At 40.9% G+C, this 23,940-nt stretch overlaps 1 protein-coding gene across 1 annotated transcript; it reads right to left on the bottom strand.

The window, feature by feature from the left end:
* Positions 1 to 239: 239 nt before the first annotated feature.
* fntb (farnesyltransferase, CAAX box, subunit beta) lies at positions 240 to 22,458 on the bottom strand. The gene is made up of 12 exons (XM_067573086.1): positions 22,223 to 22,458; positions 20,070 to 20,134; positions 16,164 to 16,236; positions 14,435 to 14,526; positions 10,711 to 10,857; positions 9,666 to 9,749; positions 7,501 to 7,587; positions 7,285 to 7,414; positions 4,062 to 4,194; positions 3,094 to 3,205; positions 2,855 to 2,969; positions 240 to 683 (listed from the first exon to the last, which is right to left on the bottom strand). Exons 1-12 carry the CDS (start codon positions 22,319 to 22,321, stop codon positions 516 to 518), a joined length of 1,305 nt encoding a protein of 434 aa, XP_067429187.1. The 5' UTR covers positions 22,322 to 22,458; the 3' UTR covers positions 240 to 515.
* Between the last annotated feature and the right edge of the window lie 1,482 nt (positions 22,459 to 23,940).

The raw sequence follows: 23,940 nt of genomic DNA, 5'->3' as shown, positions 1-23,940 counted from the left end.
TAACAGGCTGCATTATAAACAAGAGAGAATATCTTGACTCAGATCAGAGGTTTGCAGTCCTGCTAAACTTTCCATACCTGCAAAGCATTAAGACTCTCTGCCAGAGATTCTTTTCCAAAGGTGAAATATTAAAAGACCAAACAATAAAAGTGTTTTTAGTTGTTTAAACTACAATTTGTCTGAAATGTTCTACCAATGATGTTTAGAAGTTGTAAAGCATTTAATAACAGCATTATGAAAAGTGTTATATAAAGTTTTATTAACTTTCAGAGAATGACAACAATAGGCATTGCAAGCAAAAATTCTGCTTAATGGGTAGCTGTGCACACACACACACTGTTAACCTTTATTCAGGCAAACGCCGTCTAACTCCAGCCCTCGTGTCTACTGAGGGTCGACCACCAGACCGGTTCTCGGGCTCTTCTGCATCAGACCTGACTGCTGTTTGCAGGTTCGAGTCCGTTCCCCAGAGCAGGCTGGTTCACACACATAGAGAAGTCTCCGCTGAGGACTAACTAGGACTGACGGTCGGCTGATCCGGCGGCGGCGGGGGCAGCGGCGGGGTCCGACGGTCTGTCGTCACCCTGCTGCCTGTTGTCGTCGGGGACAGGCAGCCGGTGGAAGCGCTGCAGGGCCTGAGCTACTTTCTCTGGGCAGATGTTGTAAACTGGATGAGTCGGAGCCTACGAATGGAGAACAAGAGGAAAATAAGACATTTACTGTAGCAGAACGTTTAGTTTGAAGCCTCTATATCTGCTCTGATCTGGTGTGGGTGTAATTACAGTTCCAGTATGTACAGTTCCTGTTCACTGCCTCCGCCGTCCACAGAGACTTTTCATTGATTTCTTGACAATGAAACTGGCCTGTTAAAGAATCAATTTTTATCAACACTTCTAATCAGTGGAGTATATGAAACTCACAAACTCAAATAAATGAATAAAAAAAAAATAATTCACCCGTCAGTGTGTGTGGAGGCAGACTATGTGGGCGTCTCAGAGAAGTTAAAACATGTAGTTTTAAATCGACATGACGAAAGAAATACCACAAACAAAAACATTTCTCAACAAACAGCTGTAAATATATTACGACAGCCCCGTGATAAATACTACTTCTTCAAGTTTGTCAACCAGACTCTGTGACGGTGGATGAAAACGTTACAATGCAATCTAATGCAACACCACCGCAGAGTGCAGCCTCAGAAAATTTCCAGAGTTGAATCAACACTGATGTCATTTGAGAGAGAAAAAAAAAGAGAACATAATAAAGCTGACAGACGGTGTTTGTTGCAGGACTCATGTATGGATCAGATTGTACGTTTGTTCCTTTCTTTATTTAAAACTATAAAGTCATGTCACTACAGATGAGATAAAAAAAAACCAAACCGCTGCTGAGATGCACAACTATGCTGACTGTTGCATTATGTATCATAGTGTAAGAGCAGATATGCGTATGGGAAGGACTTGCTTTAGTGCCAGTAATACAACAGGAAACAGGAAAATAAAACCAACACCACTGCGGGGTGTCATTCACATCTTTAAGTGAAACCACATGTCATTTGTCTTATTTCGATAGCTTTAACTTCCCACCAAACATCTGTCTGAGCCTGTCATCGAAACCAAACACGATCAGAAAATAATCTCCGGAGACCGTCGCGCTGAAAAAAAAAAAATAAAGGCATGTCATAAATTTAAAATGCAAATGTGAAGGAACGATTTCATGCTTTCTTGACTGTTAACGCGTGTACGTGAAACTGGGTTCAGATGAGAATGCGTTCTGCACGCTGCTGATGTGAAAACCGAGCCAATACTTTAATAATTTACCACATGGAGGAAAAATGAGAAGATGAAAGAGCATCAAAGGCAAAATGAGCATCTGATGAGAATGTGTTTTTTTTATTTTTTTAAAAGCCTTCATTTAAATTAATTTCGACGATGTTCTTTTTGGTTTTTCCACGACCTGCTGATACACACGACGTCTGCAGACTCTGTTATTCAAACCATTCAATCATCAGAACTAATCACATCATGTTGTTTGGTAATAAGTTAAATAACACTATGACAGCCAGACTAATGCTGGTCTTTTTTTTGACATTTGAGGATAAATTACATTCTGCTGATGCTTCAGCAGAATGTAATTTTCCTGCTATATATTTACATATCCAATCAGGGGTTGTTTTTTTTTTGCAGGCAACCCTCCAATTTGGTTATCAGACAGATATGACAAAGATCTGTGCTGGATGCAGCGTATTTTAAAAAACATTATTCTTAGCAGATTCTGCTAAGGTGTATTTGTACTGCAGGAGGATTTCTGCAGGTGCCAGAGGGAACATGAATGAATTGTAGAAGGAGAAGTTTGAGCTACTTGTTTTAATCCTCCGTGCTTGGACTCAGGCTGATCTTTTGCATATTTATTGTCACAAGAACCAAAAAACTACCGGCTATGACAGGCTGACTGCACACCGCCCACCAGCATGAGGCAGCTAGTACACCTTAAAGCAAGACTTCCTGTAGCCTCTACTGGTTGCCTGACAGGTTCACAGTGACTCGAGGAAGTCACAGCGCCCGTGCAAGAAATAGTTCCACACAAACCTCTGTGAACAACCACAAACTGTCATTTTTATATATGTTCATTATATACATTGGTATGTATATATATATGTTCTTCAGAGGTGCTGGTAGGTGGATTTAGTTACTGTTGGACTGAGCTAGGCTAGCTGTTTCTCATCTTGAGAGTGGTATCAATCTTCTTCTCTAACTCTCAGCAAGACAGAACAAAACCTACAGCAAACAATACCAAACAGTTTCTAGCAGTAAATAATCTATACTTCTCCCTCCCTGCCCTGCTGCAGACTCACCAATCTGTTCTCCTCCTTGCCAAGGATCGTCTCATGATGGAAGTCCATGTTCCCAAAGTGCTGTGCTATCGAGAGGCCGCTCAGGCAGTAACACGTGTGGTAAAAATCTCTGGATCTGGACACATGAAGACATGATACAGGACAGTGACGGGAGTTAAACCGTGTAAATCAGAAGTCTGTGTAGAGAGAGAGAGAGTGTGTGTGTGTGTGTGTGTGTGTGCAGATGGTGTGGTACTGACTTGCCGGGTTTATCCAGCAGGCCTCCTGTTGGGTTCTGGCAGCACAGGAGGATGTACTCCTGCAAGGCCTGCTGCTCAAACATCCACCGCTGCAGACTCAGCTCCGACTCTCCTTGACGACATCATAGAGGCAAACAGAAATGTCATTAATATTTTCAGTTTTTGCTTTAAAAAAACAAACAGAAAAGATCAAATTAAAGCCGTACATTCAATCAAAAAGATTGAAAAATGGGTGAAAAGTGAAAATCCTAGTGCATACATTCAATACAACCACTTTATAGTTGACTTTGAAGGACTCTGCACATTACCAGCTTTTTCCTTTCTATTGTACGATGCATTTAGTGAGCTGTGTTAACTACAACAGGACTTTCCTCACTGTGAACTGTGACCATCGTTGTCTTCTCGCAGCAGAAAACACACAGTTTAAAGTCGTTCTCTCCGTTTAAAACAAGCTGTGAGGCTTCTGGATCGACAATTTGCTAAAACTGAAACAGATGAGTCTATATTCATTCTCTCCTTACTTCATATCAGGCTTTCAAGGCTCAGAGCACAACCACACTGACTCTCATTCAGTGCAGCCAACTCGATGGAGGAAACACAACCCAGCACAGGAAAAAACACTCCTGTAATTCCACAAAAAAAAAAAAAAAAAAAAAAAGCCACCTGGAAATCAAATCCCTGCTGTGAGGCGCCAAGACTGACCACTACGCCTCTGTGATTCTCCAGTACAGCTCTGAAAACTTTACACACTTTAGAGTTTTACTGTTGTCACTGATTTTATGCTGATTGTGTGGAAAAAGTTTCAGGCCGAGTGAAACCATTTCATGTCATTATCCTCCCATATTGTCTTCAAAAAGGTGAAAGCAGTTAAGCACTTTTCATTTTTTCACGACGCTCGTTTTCACAGCTTTCTTTATGAATAATGGTGACACATGGTGCTTGTGCTGCTGGGACTTAATGAGGAGTACCTTCTTTGAATAAGGCTCTGTGGAGTAGAGGTAGGAGTCCAGCCTGCCAGAAAGAGTAGCAGCCATCCACCAGTTTATTACAGCGGCCCTGGAAGCCTCCCTCGAAGCGCATCTGTCTGCTGACCACCCACCGCTGAGGACGACACACCACAAAACACATTTAATATGATTAAGAAGACGTTTTAAACACGCGCACACACACACGGCGCCCACGACAAGAGAGTTTCCTCTTCGTACGAGAGCTGAAATCCCACGGGGGGGTCGTGCGGGACCGGAGGAGAGCGGGTGTAATTCATATTTTCTAAATGGAAAGGATTTCGCAATATCGCTGCCATGGAAACCACTAATTGGTGCCCGTTCAGTCTGTGCAGCTTTGGATTGAGTTATTATGGAATATTGAGGGGGGGTTTAATACCAGCTGGGGTGTAGTCTGTCTGAAGGTTGGACGGTGTTTAGATTATTAACTTCAGTCGGTGGATTCATCTCAACACACTGAAGACCAGAGAGGCAGATGGGAAAAAAAACTCAAGTGTTCGACTAAAAAGAAAGAAAGAAAGAAAAGTCGAGCAGGGGGAAAAAGATCTGTGGGTTCTCGAGGCTCGCTAACGTCGAGCTTGAGCGGGATTTACTGTTTCGTACGAATGCCAGTTTCTGCAGAGTAGACGCAGACAAGTTTAACAGAAACATGAGGAATATGCTTCATATTTGATGTTTTATGTTCATTCTGGCCTTCATTCGTTTTTAACAATTAATACCTTTACAATGTTAGCGAGATGTCTACATGCCAACGTCCTTTCTGTTTCGGTAACAGGGAAATAAAAACTTTTTTTTTTTTTTGAATCTTTTATCAGTAATCTACATCATAAATTCTTTATGCATACTGAGCAGAAGCCTCAGAACAAACTGGTTATTCACTGGCCCGGGCTGCTGCTTCCTTTTTTTTCTACGCTTGACGGGTGATGTGTCAAATTGTTCTCTGCAATAAAATTTTTCATACTCAAATGAAGCAGCTGACTTTGATACACATGTTAATAATTAACGCCGCTTAGACATCTGCGTCATACAGCTTCACGCTGACGCTCGTTGCTTCTGAACATTCAAAAGCACTTTTTAAAAAAAGAAAATAATGTTTTATTTTCTTCATTTGGTATTTTTTTTGCAGCCATGTTCTCAAATTCCTATTAAAAAAAAAAAAAAGGCCGATGACTACACTGTTGATTGTCGTCATTATAACTGCAGCGATGCCAGAACTGAGAGTTTCCATCAACATGAGTCTCTGTGTTAACGATTATTTCGTTCTTTCGGGGATGAAAGTGGGATTGTTTTCATCCAGTGTGACTCATGCTAGATCACTTGATAAAAAGACAACTTCATAAAAGCCGTTTCCGTTCACACCCACTGCCATACCGCATTATTGTAAAGAAAGAAAATGACTCTCATAAAAAAAAAAAAGAAAATCTACTGTGCATGAGAACACTCAGACTTCCTCTTCTTTTCACACAGATGTTTTCACACTCATCAGATACTATGAATAAATACCACAAAAGTCACTTATTTTTAACAGCTGATGATCTTTTTTATTTTCTTCTGATGTTTTTTTTTAGATTCGTATGTTCAATGTATTAATCATTTAGTCTAAAAATCTCTCAAAACATCCCAGAGCCCAGTATGACATCTTCAAATGTCACTTTTTGTCCAAAACCACAGTTGAGAACAAAAATATTAAAAACAGAAAAGTGGAAAATCCTCATATTCAACAAAGCTGCCAGATTTGATGCTTTTTTTTTTTTTTGCTTAATAAATGACAATTCATCTGTTTTCAAAACTCTTCTATCATCTAATCACGATATTAAACGTTGTCAGACTTGTTTTGTTTGTTCACTGCTCTGACATTTCAGTGGTATCTGCTGTGGAGTGATGACAAGTGTTGTGCAGATACAGCAGGTGAGTCATACTGCTGGAGATATTCTGGACCTGGTGTTGACTTTCAACCTTTGCTGCACCACCAAAGTCCGTCTCCGCCCCGGCTGGCACCTCCTGCTCCACGCTGACGCCTGGGTTAAACCGCTGATACAGAAATCCATATGTTGGAGGTTTCCAGGGGGACGGACGGTGACACGGGATGTTAACCTGTGACATTGGCCGCTACCACACGACTGCACAGTATAAAGAAGGAGGGGGAGGGGAAGGGGGGAAGGTTACCAGCCTGCTAGCATGCAGTGAGCAGGTTTTCTGACTGGTTGCATGCAAATTTTAGCTTTATTATTAAACAGAGTTTGAATATGTGCTAAAGTACGGTGGCGGTTGCTGAGATAGCGCTTTACATCCTTGACTTTTTGAATTTTAAGTAGTAATTCTTCCTGAATGATGACTGTAAACAGCGACAAACAAACACACTAGCTGTGTTCCTTGTTTGCTGCGAGCTGACACACCGTCTCTTTTGTCTTTTCTTGTTGACCTTAAGCTCTGTGTCAGTAAGCATCTGCCCTGCTGCAGACTCTCTGAGCAAAACACTAAAGCTCCATCCGCACTAAAGGCTCCGAGGCTGCTGTTCTGCAGCTGAATCTGACCTCTTACTTCTTCTGGAAGGAGGCAAATGACAAGAGAATCCCCCCGCCCGCCCCCCGCAGGGATCAAAAGCGAGTCTGGATGGTTACAACACACCAGCCACTGTAGACAAACTGATGGAAACTTTGTCCCTCCGATATGCCAAGAGCCTGGTGGCAACGTAAACAACTAAAATGAAAGAATGTCGCTTCGAGCTCCAGCTGGAAATAGTTTTATGCCGCAAATAAAAATAATATGACTGAATACGAGGAAACAGATCTCAGGTGCGGGACGAAAGTCGGTCTAAGAAAGGAAGAGAAACAGATGCTGTGAGCGTTCCTTTGTGTAATATTTTAAAGCGATCCGGGTCTTCGGCAGGACATTATCAGTGGTTTTATTAATAAAATCTGGCTCTGGGTTGTAACGCTGCCTTCTTATTTTTATCACAGCCGTGTGTGTTTCTACTCGGCCCTTCACAGCCTCTAAAGGGATATTGCTTTAGCACAAAGGCTCTGTTGTGACGGATATTGATAACATCCTTTTTTTGGTTGGAGCCAAGTGGTATCTGAGGTTACTGGGTGCAGAGGTTATTCATGTCATTCTTTTGTAATGAATGTCTACTAGAAAAAGAAGTGAAGTGTGGCTGTGAAAATGTAATGCGATGGGAGTTTCTCACCAGCAAGGCTTTGAGATCCAGCATGTGTTCTTTACCCAGGATGACGAGGGCGGCCGTGCCACAGAAAGTGTAGCCGCCGTGGGCCTCCAAACCCGGCACTCCGCTCAGACCACCTTCCCAGTTCTGACACCTACACGCAGACGAAAACAAACTATAAAACACTTGTTTGCTGGACTGAGAACAAGACAGATTGTGATTTATGGAGAAATACTGTACCTGAGGATCCAGTTAGTCGTGTCCTCAAACAGTTTAGGTGTGAGGATGTTTGTGAGCGATGCTACTGAGGCTGCACAATACGCACTCCTATAATAATAAAAAAAAAGTGGGGGGGAAAAAAAACAGACTGATACAGATCAACAAAGAGAGACAGGGTTGAGCAGGAAGTCTGCTCTTCCTACACTTACACATTATCTTCCAGCACGCTGTATTTTTAGACTGCCAGCAGACCAAATATAAACAGCCGTTTTGCTTTTTGTTCTGTCACATTGTTTCAGTTTGTACTACCTGAGTTTCCTCTGCTGTCCTGAGCTTGTAAAGCTTTACGACTTAATGACTCATCGGGAATTCAAAGATAAGGCTGGTGTCAACGTCGCCTTTTATTATCATCAACAAATCTCCTGACGACACCAGAAATGGACAATTAATTGATGTTATTTATGAGTAAGGCTGCAACTAATAATTAATGTCATTATCAATGAATCTACCGATTATTTTCTCGACAAATTGACTAAGTTTTGCGTCTATAAAACGTCAGAAAATAGTGAAAACGCCCGTTCCCATTTCTAAGTTCCCATGGTGATGTCTTCAAATTTATTGTTTTGTCGAGTCAACAGTTCAAAATCCAAAGAAATTCAATTTATTATTGATTATTAAAGTAATTACTGATTAACTTTATGTTGACTTATCAGTTATTCCACTGATTGTTGCAGCTCTGTTCATCTGTGTATCTAAAGTCTATTATAGCCAAACAACTCTGCAGTTGTCCAAAAACTATGACAAAAGGCATAAAGGCTCAAATTGTTGTGTTTGACTGACATTTTCTGTCATTACAGAGAACACAGATGGTGCAGTTTCAATAGTGAAGTATATTTTCTAGTGTAAATATGAGAACATTCCCGAGAGCACGCTCAGAGGTGTCTGTCTGACATAAAGCTGCTCCCATGAGATTAAAAATACAGTCGCAGATACACTGGATAAACTGGTTTAATCAAGGACTCTTCAGGGGATTTGTAGATGATAATAAAAGGACAAAATAACACTCGTGTTACTAGGAATTCACAGCAGACACGAGACGTCAGCGACGTGTAAACGCTACTGAAGTGTCCACACTGTCAGCAGCACAGTTCCTGAGGAGCTTCACCTGGCTGACTGATATCAAAGATTTACTGGACAAAGTCATTCATTTACTTTCAGTAAGTAATTGAAATAGGTTCCATGTGGAGCATGCATAAAGAAGTGTTTTTATTTATTAATGCATTCATTTCCTCTTCTCAACGTAGCTGTTTACTCCTATAGTGAAAGCAGAGAGCTGATAATGAGACTGGAGGGTTTGATAAATCATTAATGAAATGGTTGATAAGTTCTCAACATGAAGTGTATTGGTGAGAAATGTGCTTATTGGTTGCCATCCAGTGGAAACCATTTCAATTTGGTGATCTTTGAGCTTTCAGATCAATTAAACAATAAAATGCTTCCTTTATGAGTTGATAAGAGTTCTCCTGCCTCTAAAAACCTGCTGATAGAACCTTCTAGATGATCTCTCTCAATTAAGACCAGGCTGCTTTAAAGTCGACGTTGTGGAGATGCACGCTTCTCACGAGGCGGCGACTGATAGCGAACCAGTTTAAATAAAACGTAACGACGGCTGAGTGTTAATTGGTTGGCGACAGATAACAGCCTCCGTCGAGAGTGAAGACGTAACTTTGACTTTTAAGGCTTGTTGTTCAAACGGAAGACGACACCTCAAAAGGTCCTTATTGAAAACCCCACTGCCCTCACAGATTCAAAGAGAGAAAACACACACATGTCTATGCGAGTGTTTCTCCTCTTCTCTATCAACACCAAAGGGGAACAAAAGAGCTTCAAATATATAAAAAAGAAAGATATACATGCTTTTTTTTAAAAATCCTACAAATTTGGTGGAAAGAACCAAATGTGCAAATTTAGCTTTAACACCGAGACATCACAGGAGAATGAATAGCACTGTAGATATGAAATTTACTCTCATTTATGATCGTGAAGTATGTTTTTCATTTTGTCATCTCACTCTATTGTGATGTATGAGTCTTCCTGTTGTTGTGCTAATAAAGCAAATACTGAATCAGGAGAAGGGAACAGAGGGTGGAGGGAGCGTTATCTTCCCCCCCCCCGAGCTCTCTCACCTGACATCCACCTCCCCTCCGACGTGCATCACAAAGGAGCCATCTGGCTGCTTCACTGACCATAGGAAATCTAACAGCTTCTCCCTGGAGAAGATCAGCACAGGAGGAGAGGAGTAGATTAGAAGGAGGAGGAGAAGGAGGAGGAGGAGGAGGAGATATATGGTGATGTGGATAGAAGGGAAGCGATAAGGCAGAGATGGAGGGAGGGGAAGGAAGAAAAGTGTCAGTGCTGCAAATTTAATAAAGCGTTGATGCAAAGTCAACACCTGCTGCCTAATCCTGCTTCACTTCAATGAAAAAAAAGAAATCAAACATTTCAGATAGAAGTGAACAGAAAACGAGGTGTAATCAAATACATATAATTAGCCACTGGTTAAATAGCACCATGGAGATATTTCTGTCATATTCTGCTACAACTGTAACAACATTATAGTTAGTGTAGTGTAGTACTCCAAAAAAATGAATTATACATACACTAACTGATACAAAATTAATGGGAAAAAGCCCTTGCTTTAGTATTTATTTATAATCTGAAGGCTGCGACTTCAGTACAAAAACACTGATACCCTTGATGTGACTGCACATATTCAACAGCTGTATTTATAGTACATCTTGTGACTCAGAGTTATGTTTCTCCGCCAACGCCACCATGACAAAGTTCCGATCTTGGCATCTGAAGTGATTTACGATATGAAAAACTTGTGAGCTTTGAAAATCCAATGTTTTGCTGACAACAGAATTCATGGTCTACATCTAAGCTGCAAGTTAAGAGGAAGTGAGATGTTTGTGTACAATTTCCTGACATCGTGTTCGGTGATATCTAGCTCATGTCAGTCAAAGAAATACACGTCCGATATGACTTATGACTCCTGTCTGTTCACATGTGTGTGGATGGAATTCCTGGGTCACACTGGTGTAGTTACTGACTTAACGTCATGGTTGATCTTATGATGAAAAAAGGGGGGGGGTAATGTGAGAAGAAAAGTTTCAGTCCTGGTATGCGGGACCGCAGGGTGAAACGGAGCTTGTGCGACCATGCTAGTACCTGTCTATAATGTTATAGGCTTCCTCTGTGCCGATGATGCAGAGGGCGTTGACGGCGGCGTAGGTGGGTGCGAGGTGGGCGTGCTGACCCGGTCCACCGGCGAAGCCTCCCGTTGGGCTCTGACAGCGTGCCAAGAACTGACACACACTGGAGAGGAAAAAAAAGACAAGGAAGTATGAACAAAAATGATTCCAGTTGTATGACAAAAAGTGTTCAACAAAGTGTGTCTTGCGTATTTGCTTCCTGCATCTCCACTGATTATGTAACCATAACTAATGGAGATTTATGGGTTGAAGTTGTTAGCGTTAGACAGTGGTATAAAAGTAAGTAGTTTCTGCTTGAAGAAATCAATGATAACATTTCTTCTCATTATCAAAACAATCAGCGGTGAAGTGGGACTGAGTTTATTGGAAATCCTGCCTCCCGCAGCTCTGCTCATGAATCATGATGCCCTGTTTTGTAACTTCAGGCTATAAATCTGTCTGAAAAAAACCAGTCTGTAAAGAATAAAATGCAATTAGCAGTCCACAGATAATACATCTAACAAATCAGTTGGTGCACCTGACGAGAACATGCTGGTTTGATCTCCATGACTACGCTGTTTTGAAAAACTATGAATAAATAATTAACTGTCAACAGCAACCGAAGAATCATTTAACCCAGATATTGATATGTTACATCTCTTACTATTGTGTAAAAAAGTGAGTGTGACACTGTAGTATCTCCAGTCTTAGAAAATCTGGGTGATGATTGATAGTGAGTGGAAAACAGGAACTGCAGCATGTTCATGTACGTTTATGATGTGATTGAGCCTCTCAGTTTATGTTTCAGATTAAGTGTGCTTTAGGGCACAATGTTTACATAAAAATCTGTTATTCTTGTCCTGAACACAGATACAATATACATAGCTTGCTAAATTAAAAGTAAAATTCAATCACTGAATGATGGACTAAAGCGGTTGCTGTTCTCTTTCGCTAACCCCAGGCCAACTGCTCGCTTTCTACAGAGGTTGTACTGATTTCAGTGTGAATATGTCTAATTGGGTATAAAGAAAGATGAAGCAGAAAAAGCACAAGCATGCACAACAAACTTTCCCTTAGAGCTGGAATGTGGGACTTTTGATTAATTACAAAAACACTGTCAGCGCCTGCGTACATCTCTCCCCCCCCCCCTCTGTCCCCAGGAGCATTCTGTTAAGGGCAGAGGGGAAAAAATGTGATAGAGTCGTCAGATGAGGTAATTATCTATTTGTAGCCTATTTTCCCTCACAGAAATGTGTACTTCCAGCGCTTCCGGTGCACAAGTCACCACCATTTAAAAAAACTACTGTGTGCTGTGAAAGACAGAGAGGTTTATCTGGCAGTGATAGGCTTAATCAGCATTGTGTCAACACGTTTGGCAATGAACAGACGTTCATTTATATGTAAAAGTTCCGCACTGCAGGTTTAAGACTTCAAAAAAAAAAACATTGCGAACATTTTTCTTTCATGAACGTCACTTGGATAACACAGTCTGAAATCCATCAGAGCATCGGAGCTGTAATTCTGCATCTCAGGCTCTGCAGAACCCAAAAACTGTGAAGCAAGCACCGCTGGGTTAGTCCCTGTAGCTGACGTGGCATTGAGCACAGACCATCCCGACCACAATTTCCTTTCTTTCCAGCCTCTGTGCTCTAAGCTGCAACCCTCACAAATGTCCTCTTCATCCTCCGCCGTGGAGAGAAATCACAAAACTGCGAGGATGCCTCCAGCCAACTGAGTTGGAAGGGAAACCTAACTCTGGCCAACCAGCCCGGTGCCAATACTGACCTGAGAACAGTGTACATTTCATGGGACGGAGAGAGCAATCTGTGGTAGGTTGCATTGTTATAAATCCTTGAACAGGGCCTGTGTGTGTTTTTTGTGTGTGAGCACGAGGGCATCACAGTGGCACTGGGCAGTGCCAGCCGGTGTGTTGGCAAGCCTCACAGTAATAATGAGAGTGTGGGTTGGCAGCCTGGCATCGCTACTTGCTTTGGGGCTTGCAGAGTGTTACTTTCGATTGGCAGTTATTTTAATCAAATGACATTTTGGTGGCAATACCAGCAACACGGTATGAAGTTACAGCTGCACAAACATGTCTTAAAAACATATACCTGTCTTTCCTGCTTAAGGCTGCGTTCACACCGAGTCAGGCGGTGCAGCGTTCAGCCGCAGGGTCGAGCGGAGGTGTGTGGGTTTATGGGCGTGTTAATTTGTGCTCTACAATGCAACCGCTGTGAAACAATCAGAAAATAATGTTTTATTGATCTGATTCACCGGCTTTCTCACCACCAGCGCTCCTTCTCTTAATTGACTCTCTAGCTCACTCGACCACAGCTGCTCTCTCTCTCTTTTTCTCTCGTCTTTTTTAAAATGAGTCAGGAGGCCGACAGCAAAGTCTAACTTTACTAATGTTATCAAGCTTCTTTGACCTCCCTCATGGCAGAGTTTATAACTCTTGTCAGTCTGATCTCCTGCTGTGATTGACCACCGCAGCCTTCAGCCGCAGTGACGTCAGGTTGTGTTTCTCCAAAAGTTGATTCTGGCTCAACTTTCCAGCCACAGTCCAGTGCGGCACCGCAGCCGAGCCGCACTACCCCCATTCTAATGAATGGGACGACTGGTGTTTTCGCCACACCGCCTGATTTGGTGCGAGTGCAGCCGAATACTGTCGTCACTGTTGTTAATCACAATTATCGGTCTTGGTGATTTCGGGGAAATCATTACTTTCACCGCGGTTTTGTCTCCATGGCTATTAATTACAGAGGGTGTTCGATTACAGTGAAAATGAAGATTAATTGTAATTATGCAAACTACAGGGGCAATAAAAGATAAAACAATGCAGCTGTGACTAGTATCATACTGCACTGGAAAAATAAGCAGTGGCATTGCACGTTTTATTACTCATTATAATATTATTTAAGAGCTATACTTTTCAGAAAAATGTCCTCTCTCTCTGTGTTGGATGATTAGAAAGAACTTTTTCCTTTTTGTGGCTGATTTTATTTGTTTAGTGCTTTGTAATGTGATGTTGTATGTTCTTTTCTGACAAATGTTGTGTCACCACGCAGAATTTTTGGTCCATATAAGTCAATTTGGGTTAGGGCACTTGAAAATGCACGACACAATAAACAAACGATTAAAATACTACTATTGTTGGAATAAGACCATTTAAGGCTGGTGTTTACTCCATCAGCACTGCTGGTCGGACGCTCCAATAGCTTCAGATGCCCCGCCTCCTCCCACATCTATCTGACATCTGATCGGGAAGGGGGGGGGGGGATTGTCCCTAACAATTTCTGTGACTTGCCATTTCACACAGTGATTGAACAGGCGTGTAAAGGTGCAAAGGTGTAACACTGGGAACGTCTTATAGGAGCGAGTGAAAATGCGTGCAGCTATCCCTGTATTTCCCTTCTATGAGTTTGCGTTTCATTCCATAACACATAAAACATTTGGTTTCCAACAAGGTTGAACAACAAGCCTTAGGTTTTGCTGCTGTTTATTCATTATCTGTCAACATTTTTGCACTGCAGCAGCTACTGTAATAATTATGAGAAATATGTAACAGTAATAAAAAAAAGTCCTTGGCAGGGCACAGGCTTTATTTGGTTCTGTCTTTGCCCTCTGATAGTAGACTAATGGCAGAGTGCGAGTTGGTGTGCGTTTGTGTGTGTGTTTGTGTGTGTGTGTGTGTGACTCACTCGGAGGCGACAGCAGCAGGAATGGGCTCCTCTAGTAACTCCAGACTGTGAAGAATCCAGAAGCAAAGCCACGGTCTACTAGCATCCAGACACTGCTCGCACAGAGACAGACAAGCCCACACATACACCACATGATCAGATGGGCATCAGATGACCAATTATAGCAATAAACAAAATAGCGGGATCGGTCAGATGCAGAGATGGGAGAACAAGTCTGCCAGGCACACAGAGCACACGGGTAAGGAAATGACCGAGCTGAGGGCGCATGGAAAAAAAGGTCACACCACTTATTCTCAATGGTTGGTAAAAATGTGATGGTGTTTATAATACAAACAATACGGTAATGTGATGACTTTTCTGCTGTTTTTTTAAAAAAATTTTTTATATAACATCATAACTTGGCTTCTAATTTCCACTGCTGCGGTCGTTTATTGAACATATAGACACAGCACGATGTCACTGCACGACAAACACACTTGCTGTCAATCTGCTTTTGTGGCTTCAAAGGGAGCACCACTGAAACCATGAAGGCTGAAGTCAAATCGGTTGGAGCTGGAGGTGGGAAGGACAAAAAAATGCTTTACTCTTCGTTTTTCTGGCGAGAGCAGAGAATAGTTCACACACACACACAAAAACACAGAGGCGACCTTCCCGAGAGCAGACAAGCATATTTTTTTTTTGCAAAGTGAAAACAATGGTATTTCTATTTAAAGTAGAGTGAGAGGCAGTGAGTGTTACTGTCCTTCAGGTCTACACTAGTTTTACTGACTCATAGGAGCTAATGCAAACTAAAGGGTAGGACTAAATCCTATACATCCATCAGCCACGACATTAAAACCACTGACAGGTGAAGCGGACAACGCTGATTATCTCCTTACAATGGCGCCTGTCAAGGGATGGGATATATTAGGCAGCATGTGAACAGTCATTTCTTGAAGTTGATGTGTTGGAAGAAGGAAAAATGGGCAAACGTAAAGATCTGACAAGGGCCAAATTGTGATGGCGAGATAACCGGGTCAGAGCATCTCCAAAACAGCAGGTCTTATGGGGTGTTCCCAGTAGAACTGAACCATGGAGCAATGGAAGAAGGTGGCCTGGTCTGATGAATGACGTTTTCTTTCACATCACGCAGACGGCCGGGTGTGCGTGTGTCGTTTATCTGGGGAAGAGATGGCACCGAGATGCACTGTAGGAGGAAGGCAAGCCGACAGAGACAGTGTGATGCTCTGAGCGGTGTTCTGCTGGGAAACCTTGGGTTCTGGCATTCATGTGGATGTTACTTTGACACGTTCCGCCTACCTAAAAATTGTTAGTACACCCCTTCATGGCAACAGTATTCTCTGATGGCAGTGGCCTCTTTCAGCAGGATAATACGCCCTGCCACACTACAAAAACTGTTCGGGAACGGTTTGAGAAACATGACAATGAGTTCAAGGTGTTGCCTTGGCCTCCAAATCCACCAGATCTCAATCTGATCGAGCGCATGTGGGATGTGATGGAAAAACAAACCCGAACCAACGTACAGGACTTAAAAGATCTGCTGCTACCTTCTTCTTCTGGAATCCATGCATCTACAGGTCAGAGCTGTTTTGGTGGTACGAGGGGGACCTACACAGTATTAGGCATGTGGTTTTAATGTTACAGCTGATCGACGTACGTGTCAACAAGTTTATAAAAACACACACGGCAATAACATTGCAGCGTGTTTACCAGAAGTGTGATACTATACCTCATAAGCATCTGATAAGTGACGTAAGCCCTTCTTGAGATACTGGTAGTGTTGTTCCCGCAACAAACTTGGCCTGAAGGACAAACACAAGACAGAAGGATCGATTACAAACAGGCAGCAGCATCAGATCATGTTGATGCAGACACGTGAGAAACATATGACAGAAGAGTTCTTGTTCTTGCTACTTTGAATAATCACCTGGAACTGTGCCTGCAAATATCAGGTCATAACACTCCAGGTAGTAAAAAATGGAAATTATGTTTTAAACAATCAGCTGGCCCTCAAGTCATTTTTCTCACTTTTAGCCCTGCACTCCATCCATATGACGCTTTACATTTTCATTTTCATTAAAAACTGAAAATCCAGGACTGTATCTGTAGATATTTTTGATAAACAAATCTAGAAATAAATCTAAGAGAAACAAATAAATACAAAAGGCAGCAGCATCACCGTTTATTCTATTTATTTTACTTCAAGTGTGTCGACTCATCTGCAGCTTCACGAGTTGCATTTTCTTCTGAATTTTTCATCCACTGTCTCACGCAAATAAAATCATCACTTTGCTCTGATTTACTCCTTTCACTTATCAAAGTATTCATTGTGAAAACCAATAAAAACTGATAACCGTGAGCCACACGCTGTTTCCCTGCATCACTTTAATGTCAATGTGCATGTGTGCGCCACAGGAGCACCAATGCAACTTTCATCTGCATCTGTAGAGCTCCTTGCACACACACAACACACACACACACACAAAGACAGCTGACACTCTCCGCCTACCTCACCACCCACCCAGTCCTATTATTGCCTGCCCTTTTCATGCAGCGAGCGCTACGACGATTGTGATTACACTCTTCCTACACAGGGTTAGTCACAGATCGCTGCCAAAGGTTTCATAGCAGCGATTCTGTAACACAACAATGGTCAGAGGGGAGGCACAGGACCGGCGCGAAGCGGCTAAAAAGCCAGTCGACTCGGCTGTTTTGATGTCGAGGACGAACCGGGCTACAGACGAGTGTGCGAAACCTATAATCTCAATCTCAAGATGAGCAATCTGAAAAAGAAAAGAGGAAGAAAACACTTTGATGTTTTGGGCTTCATAATATACAGCACTGATATATTACTATCTCTACTTCCATTAAAAAGATTGTGTTTTCATAATCTATTATTGTGCTGATTATTTTTCTGATTAATCAATAGGTCTATAAAACATCAGAAAGTAGTGCAAAATGCCCCAAACAATTTTGTGTCCAAAGTGATGTCATCGTGTTTTGTCCTGTTAAAGACAATCTGTGATCAAAAGAGTTGCTGATCACTAATCAATTCATCAACTAACCATTTCAGCAGCTTCAAAAAGCCTTATTTGTATCAGTCTCATATTAGTTCTACTAGTAATGTTTGGCAGATCATGGAAGGTGGTATTTTTGTGCCTTGTGTGTAAAGTACATGGTAGATACTGCTGAGGTCATTGAGGTCATTATTGGATTTGGACTGAGGAGTTCACACAGAAATTACACATGGTGGGTTTTTAAAAGGTACAAAGCAACAAAAAAGGAAGATTTTCTCCACTAAAACTAAATCCTGGCATCATACAGGGAGACAGAGTTTACAGAATGTATGACTGAAAAATTGAATGAACAAGAAATTATGACATGAATATGAATTTGGTTTCTAGCATAAACTCTTTATATACAGTCGATGGTTTCTAGTCTTGGGGTGGAGTTGCGGTGGGGAAAGTTGGATTCCTGACCTCAATATTTCTAAAATCCTGTCTACAGCTCTGATAGGACAGAGTCACTGAAAGGTGGAGTGAGCACTCATAATTTTCTTACATGAATATGAGAAAATGAATCTTTTATTAATAAAACAGTCTACTTACACCTGCAGTAATATCTGTGTGTTTAAGTTGACTTATTCAAATTAAATAAAGGAAAAATTTAAAGACAATTTAAAAAGTGCTTGCCCCATCTAGAGCAGTGGTTCTCAAAGTGGAGTCCGGGGACCCCTAGGGGTCCTTGAGGGGGTTCCAGGGGACCCCAGCAAAAAGGGGAATTATTTATTTTCACTATGATTCCATTATAAGCAACATAATGACAGAGTGTATGACTGTTTTGAGTCATGGGTTTCATATACTTTCTTTAATAAAACATCTAAAAGCAAAAATCTTATCAGATGGGGGTCTGTGGTCAGTTTAGGGGTTCTTGACATGAAAAAGTTTGAAGCACTGATGTAGAGTATTTATGAATTCTATATAAGTCTTTGCTCCTGGCTGGAAGCGCCCTAAAGGACTCCAAGAAATTTCATATAAATGAATCATCAGTCTACCAAATGAAGTTGGTCTTTTGCTTTACAGCCAACTTTTAGGCAAGTCAGCACATTTGCACCTGTTTTGCACCAGCATTTGTTTATTGGCAGATCTGGGTAGCAAAATATTACATATCAGCGTCATGTTTGAAAGAATACACCAGTGCATCTGCAGTGCAAACTGCTTCAAGTATGGTACGCAGGCCAGAGAATTACCAAAGACTGCAGTCCTATAAAACACCACCTGGATCGTCTCCTCTCATTTTCACCTTTGTCCAAAAGTTGAAAGTGAACCTTTCCTCCTATACAGACAACAGATGACACTTTTAATCACATGACCTCTACTCATTAATACAATCATGTTTCTTGTAGCAGCATAAACTGAAAAAAAAAAAATTTCCCCATTGGCAGCAGCGCCGGTGACATTCAGGTCCGAGCAGTTGTCATAGAAATGAGATGAGTCACCCTATTAAAGGGAGGACTGATAACAGCTGATAACGGGAGCAAAGTATGTGGGCTGATCAACACACCGTTTAAATAACAGCCATCATACATCACTGCACAGCCATCTCTATTAGCAAACAGCCACAGCCAATGAGCAGTGTCCTTGGAAATGTGTCATGATCGCAGTAGATGCATCCAGCATTATGACAGTCCTATGAATAGACGATCATCATTACTATGGCGACACAATATCTGAGCACTTTGTCGCTGCGGGTTTGAACATGCATGTGCATGCTTTTATGTAGCGCTGCAGCTAATTATTTTCATTATTGCCTAATCTGCCAGTTGTTGATTTATCGTAATCATCAAATGTCTTGTTTTGTTCTATCAACACTCAAAAACCAGAGATTTTCAATTAACTGTGATGTAAAGACAAGGAAAAGCAGAAAATTATCAACTTATCCAGCAACTTAAGAGCTATCAAGTGTCATTTTGCTTACATGTTTAATCGATTATCAAAAAAGTTGCTGATTCATTTTCTGTCGACCGAGTATCGCTTATTCATTGCAGCTCTACTTTTATGACATACAGAGATGTTGTCAGGCAGATTTCATAGAATCACTGCACCAATATCTATCTCACACGTCTGAAGTTCATTTTCTGTCTTCTTCACATAAAAACATGACTTTCTCAGTGAAAATATTGCTGCATTCTTCTCTTACAAGCTAGCACATGATATTGATGATGATGATGCTCTAGCTGAACTTAAAACAATGGAATATTTAGTGAATTTATGATTTGTTGTTACAATATAAAACAATCCATCTCTTTAAAGAGCAATAATGGTGTAATTTACTGCCTTTTTATTATATTTTACATCTAAGTTGTTATCTTACTCCAGTCATTTAGAAATATGTGTCATATATAATCTGATTTTTTGAACCTTTAGTTGTCTTTGATAGCTGAGACAAAAAGACAGGGAAGTGACATAAATGTCTTCAGGGAAGATTTTTCCCAGGAAGAGACTTTCATGTCAGGTGTAAGATGTGGGGTGATTGATGTTAAACGTAACATGATGTAAAAACGACAAACCTTTTTGTTTGATGGAAACACAGACGGAAACTGTTCATGAGCTGCAGCACCACTGTGAGTACTTACTGTGGTAAACTGTGTATTTGCTTGTAAACACTGATGACTTCTTCGATGCTGCGTTCAACTTTTTTCTAGTTAAAAAGAGAAGACAGGAAGGAAGAGAGAGTGTAAACAGAGTAACAGACAGTGTGAAGCTGAAGCTTAAAGGCATGGATACGTATCCACCAACCAGCTAGTCATTATTATTGCATGTAGGATAGTTCATCTTATAAATGAAAGAAGGCTCAAGGTGTAGACTGATTCAGTACACTTCAACTAACCTGGGAGAGAATTTGAGCATTTGGAAGAGCCTTATCACAAAATCAGCTAGTCTATCTTTAATTCTTGTGTCATGTTGAGCAATTTTAGACATAAACAACCATTAACTTATCTAGAGCAGTTCTGTGCTGCATTTTCTTGGTACTTATCATCTGGCAGATGCAAATTAGTCATTTACATTAATGTGTTAAAAATGTCAGTGTTGTTGACATGGAGTGTGAAATGACTGGGAGCCACAACAGGTGTTATACACTAAAAGCTTTGAGAAGTACCAGGCCTGTCACGTCAACTACATTTGTTGGATGATATATTGTCACAGAAATCATTGCGATAAACAATATTATTGTCATTTTAAGACCATTTTATGCCACAGTTGCAGTGAACATGGTAACACTGGTTCAATTACCATACTTACCTTTTTGGGAAAAAAAAAAAAGAGTCCTTTTCTGTTTGTCTTAAAAAGAAAACAAACTAATAAAGCTAACTGTTGTTGAAAAGGAATTCACTCACTACTGTTTACAACTTCTTCCAGGTTAGTGGGGATGCATAGTTTCTCAAAATTAACATGAAACAACTTCGTAATATTCCCTCAGAGTATGATGATTTATTGTTGTCACAGCTTGCTAGCTTGCTATGGTATTAAAAACAAGCACTAAATCGCCTGTTTCATGATTATATTTCAGATTATTTACCTCAAATAGATAGACCACACACAATAAGTTACGCTGTTTATTCTGGCATCATGTTGGCTAAAATGTTGGCGACATTCTTATGTAAAATAACACGTATGTAAACACAATGGGCAATGTTGAGGTCAGCAAAAATGATCGAGGTCATGTCCAAACATCGTACGATCATTCGATAATGTAATTATCGTGACAGGCCAAGGAACTACTGGTTTAATCCTTATTTATTTTCTAGACTTAGGCTATCATATATTATTTAATGTATATTATATTTTAATCTGAAAAGTAACTACAGCTGTCAAATAATGAACATTGAAATAGGTTTTTCTTGCCATAATCATTTCTCCTGTTCATATTGACCATTAGATGATCCATTCATGACGTACTTATAATGTAAGTGATGGGGGACAAAATCCACAGTTCTTGTTTTGGAAAAAAAGCATTTAAAAGTTTATCTGAGGCTAATATGAAACTTCAGCCGTCCAAATGGGTCAAATCAAGTAGATATATTTCAACATTACAGTCTTTTTAGTGCCAAAGTCCCTCTTTTTGTTACTATACTTCCACCACAGCTCAACAGGGAAACACTGTCTGAGGAAACACAAAGAGAGAATTTGATGCTAAAAAAGACTGTAAATGTCCACTTGATGTGACTAACTCAGACTGCTGAAGCCTCATATAAGCTTCACATCAACTTTTAAGTGCATTTTTGCACAAAATGACTGTGTGGACACACTGAATTTTGGCCCCATCACTTACACTGAAAACGCATTTGAACGGGATCTTTAATAGCCAGTATGACCAGGAGGAATGATTACAGCAAGAAAACGTCTTTCAGTGATCATGTGGACACCTGACTGCTGTTTTAACATCAGAGAAGAAAAATTGTGAACCTATCCTTTAACGCCCACACATTAAATGTACGTGGGCAGCGTCGTACCAAGCTTTGGTTTAATTTAACGCCTCTTAGCTAAATTAAGTCAAACTTAATCTCATTGGGGGACGTGCTAGCTATCTATGAACTAAAGCTTGCTCATTTAAATTGGCTAAAGCGCTGCCAGCAAATGAACGCAGGCTCATTTCAAGTCGTTCTTCTAATCTAGACAGTGAATAATTTAGGGTGTGACAGTTGGATATCTCACTTTTCCAGCCTCCATTTGAAGTAGAAGGACTGTTAGCATTAGCCACATTACCTAACAGAGCTAATCCGCTCACCTGCTCCACCGAAGTCACCGTTTCCACCCCGTCATCCGCGAACATCTCTGCTGAGTGACACTCGCTGAAGCACCGCAGGGGCGTCGGTACACCGTCCATGATGATACTAGGACCCGTTAGTTGTAAGGGAGGCCGTTAGTTTGTTTTGGTAGTTTCTCACTTTCACTGACTGGACTCTCCGCTCCCTTCCTGCAGACGGCTGGAGTGCGGCGGAAACTGCGCGCACGCCCGCTACGGCGTCTCCAAGGGAACAAACATCTGCCATTCACTAACGGCTCACAGTTATATTATCGCTTGAAAAGGGTGTTTTAACGTCAGTTTTAGAGTAAAATACCGGTTTATGATTGTGTGTCTTTCTCATGGTCAATGTCCAAGTTTTTTATCATCCATATTCTCTAGTTGGTGATTTGTTACTGACGTCGAAAAGCAGCACTTTTTCCACCGTTAATCTGCATCAAATCAGCAACAAACACAATAGCGCCGGAAGTGTAGCGATCTACCCTTCAAAATAAAAATTCGAAAGCGGTTGGGGGGGGGGGGGGGGGGGGGGGGGGTAAACCTTCAAATCAAGTTCAAGTTATTTAATGTTACATCTCATTACATTACACAAGTATAGAGAGTAAAATGTTTCAGCTCCTCCACAATGCAGAAAAGAAAAAGAAATATTTTAAATAAAAAGCAATAGTAAGAGATAAGAGTACAAACAAATATATACAACATGAATGTATGTATGTAAAGTGTGCATGTGTCCTACCTATAATACATGAATAAATATCTATATGTGAATAGTATACAGCATGTGCATGTACAAATATAGGTATGTGCTTATGTATGTGTGTGTGTGACATCAGGCAGGCTACAGGTCTTTAGTATCCATTGTTCATAAGCCTGGTGGCCCGGTGGAAAAAACTGCTCTGGAGCCTGCTAGTCCAGGCCTTGAGGCTGCGGTACCACTTGCCAGATGTCAGTGGCTGAATCAGTCCATGGTTGGTGTGGCTGGGATTCAATGGTTGGATTAACCTGTTTGCGGGCCTGTTGGGCCTCTGGTGCCTCCAAGTACCCATGAAGTACAATGCACACAGCACACCATAAATGGCAGCTTCTTTAATATCTTGCAGATACCCAGAAACCAGCAACTAGGCCAGTCCTAAGATGGGACTTTAGTGATTCCTACTGAGAAATCAGTTTGCATTTCCTGTTTTTTCTCTATTTCCAGAGAGATGTCACTTTTTTGCATTTTCTGGCCCTCCCTCCTTTTTTCTAGCCATTTGGCTAGAAAAAATCATTACTTTAAACATAATGATGATATGACAATATAAAAACAAAAAGAAAAATTTCTTAAAAATATGAATTGCCTATAGCATACAGGAAGTGGGGTACCTAAGGTAAATTACAATTAATGCTTCAGAACCATGTTAGAAGTGTTAATACAGACACAGCAATTAAGCATCTGACAAAAAGTGGATAATATGTACACAATTGTACAGTGATAATATTATTATTAACTATCATACATATGAGCAATGGAGCAGAATCAAAGCCACATTAATATGTTCACAGATGGCTTAAGATGAGCCTTTCATTAAAGCCTGGATTCAATTGACAGATGAAAATAACCTGTGTACAGTGTGTGCAGGTCTGGATATGTGCATAAGCGCCCACTATCAGTATTTCTACATACAAATGAAATACATAACTAACACACCATGAAAAATGGG

Source organism: Thunnus thynnus, chromosome 18 (assembly GCF_963924715.1).
Source record: "Thunnus thynnus chromosome 18, fThuThy2.1, whole genome shotgun sequence".
NCBI lineage: Eukaryota > Metazoa > Chordata > Actinopteri > Scombriformes > Scombridae > Thunnus > Thunnus thynnus.
This window is presented reverse-complemented; position numbering and strand designations above follow the sequence as displayed.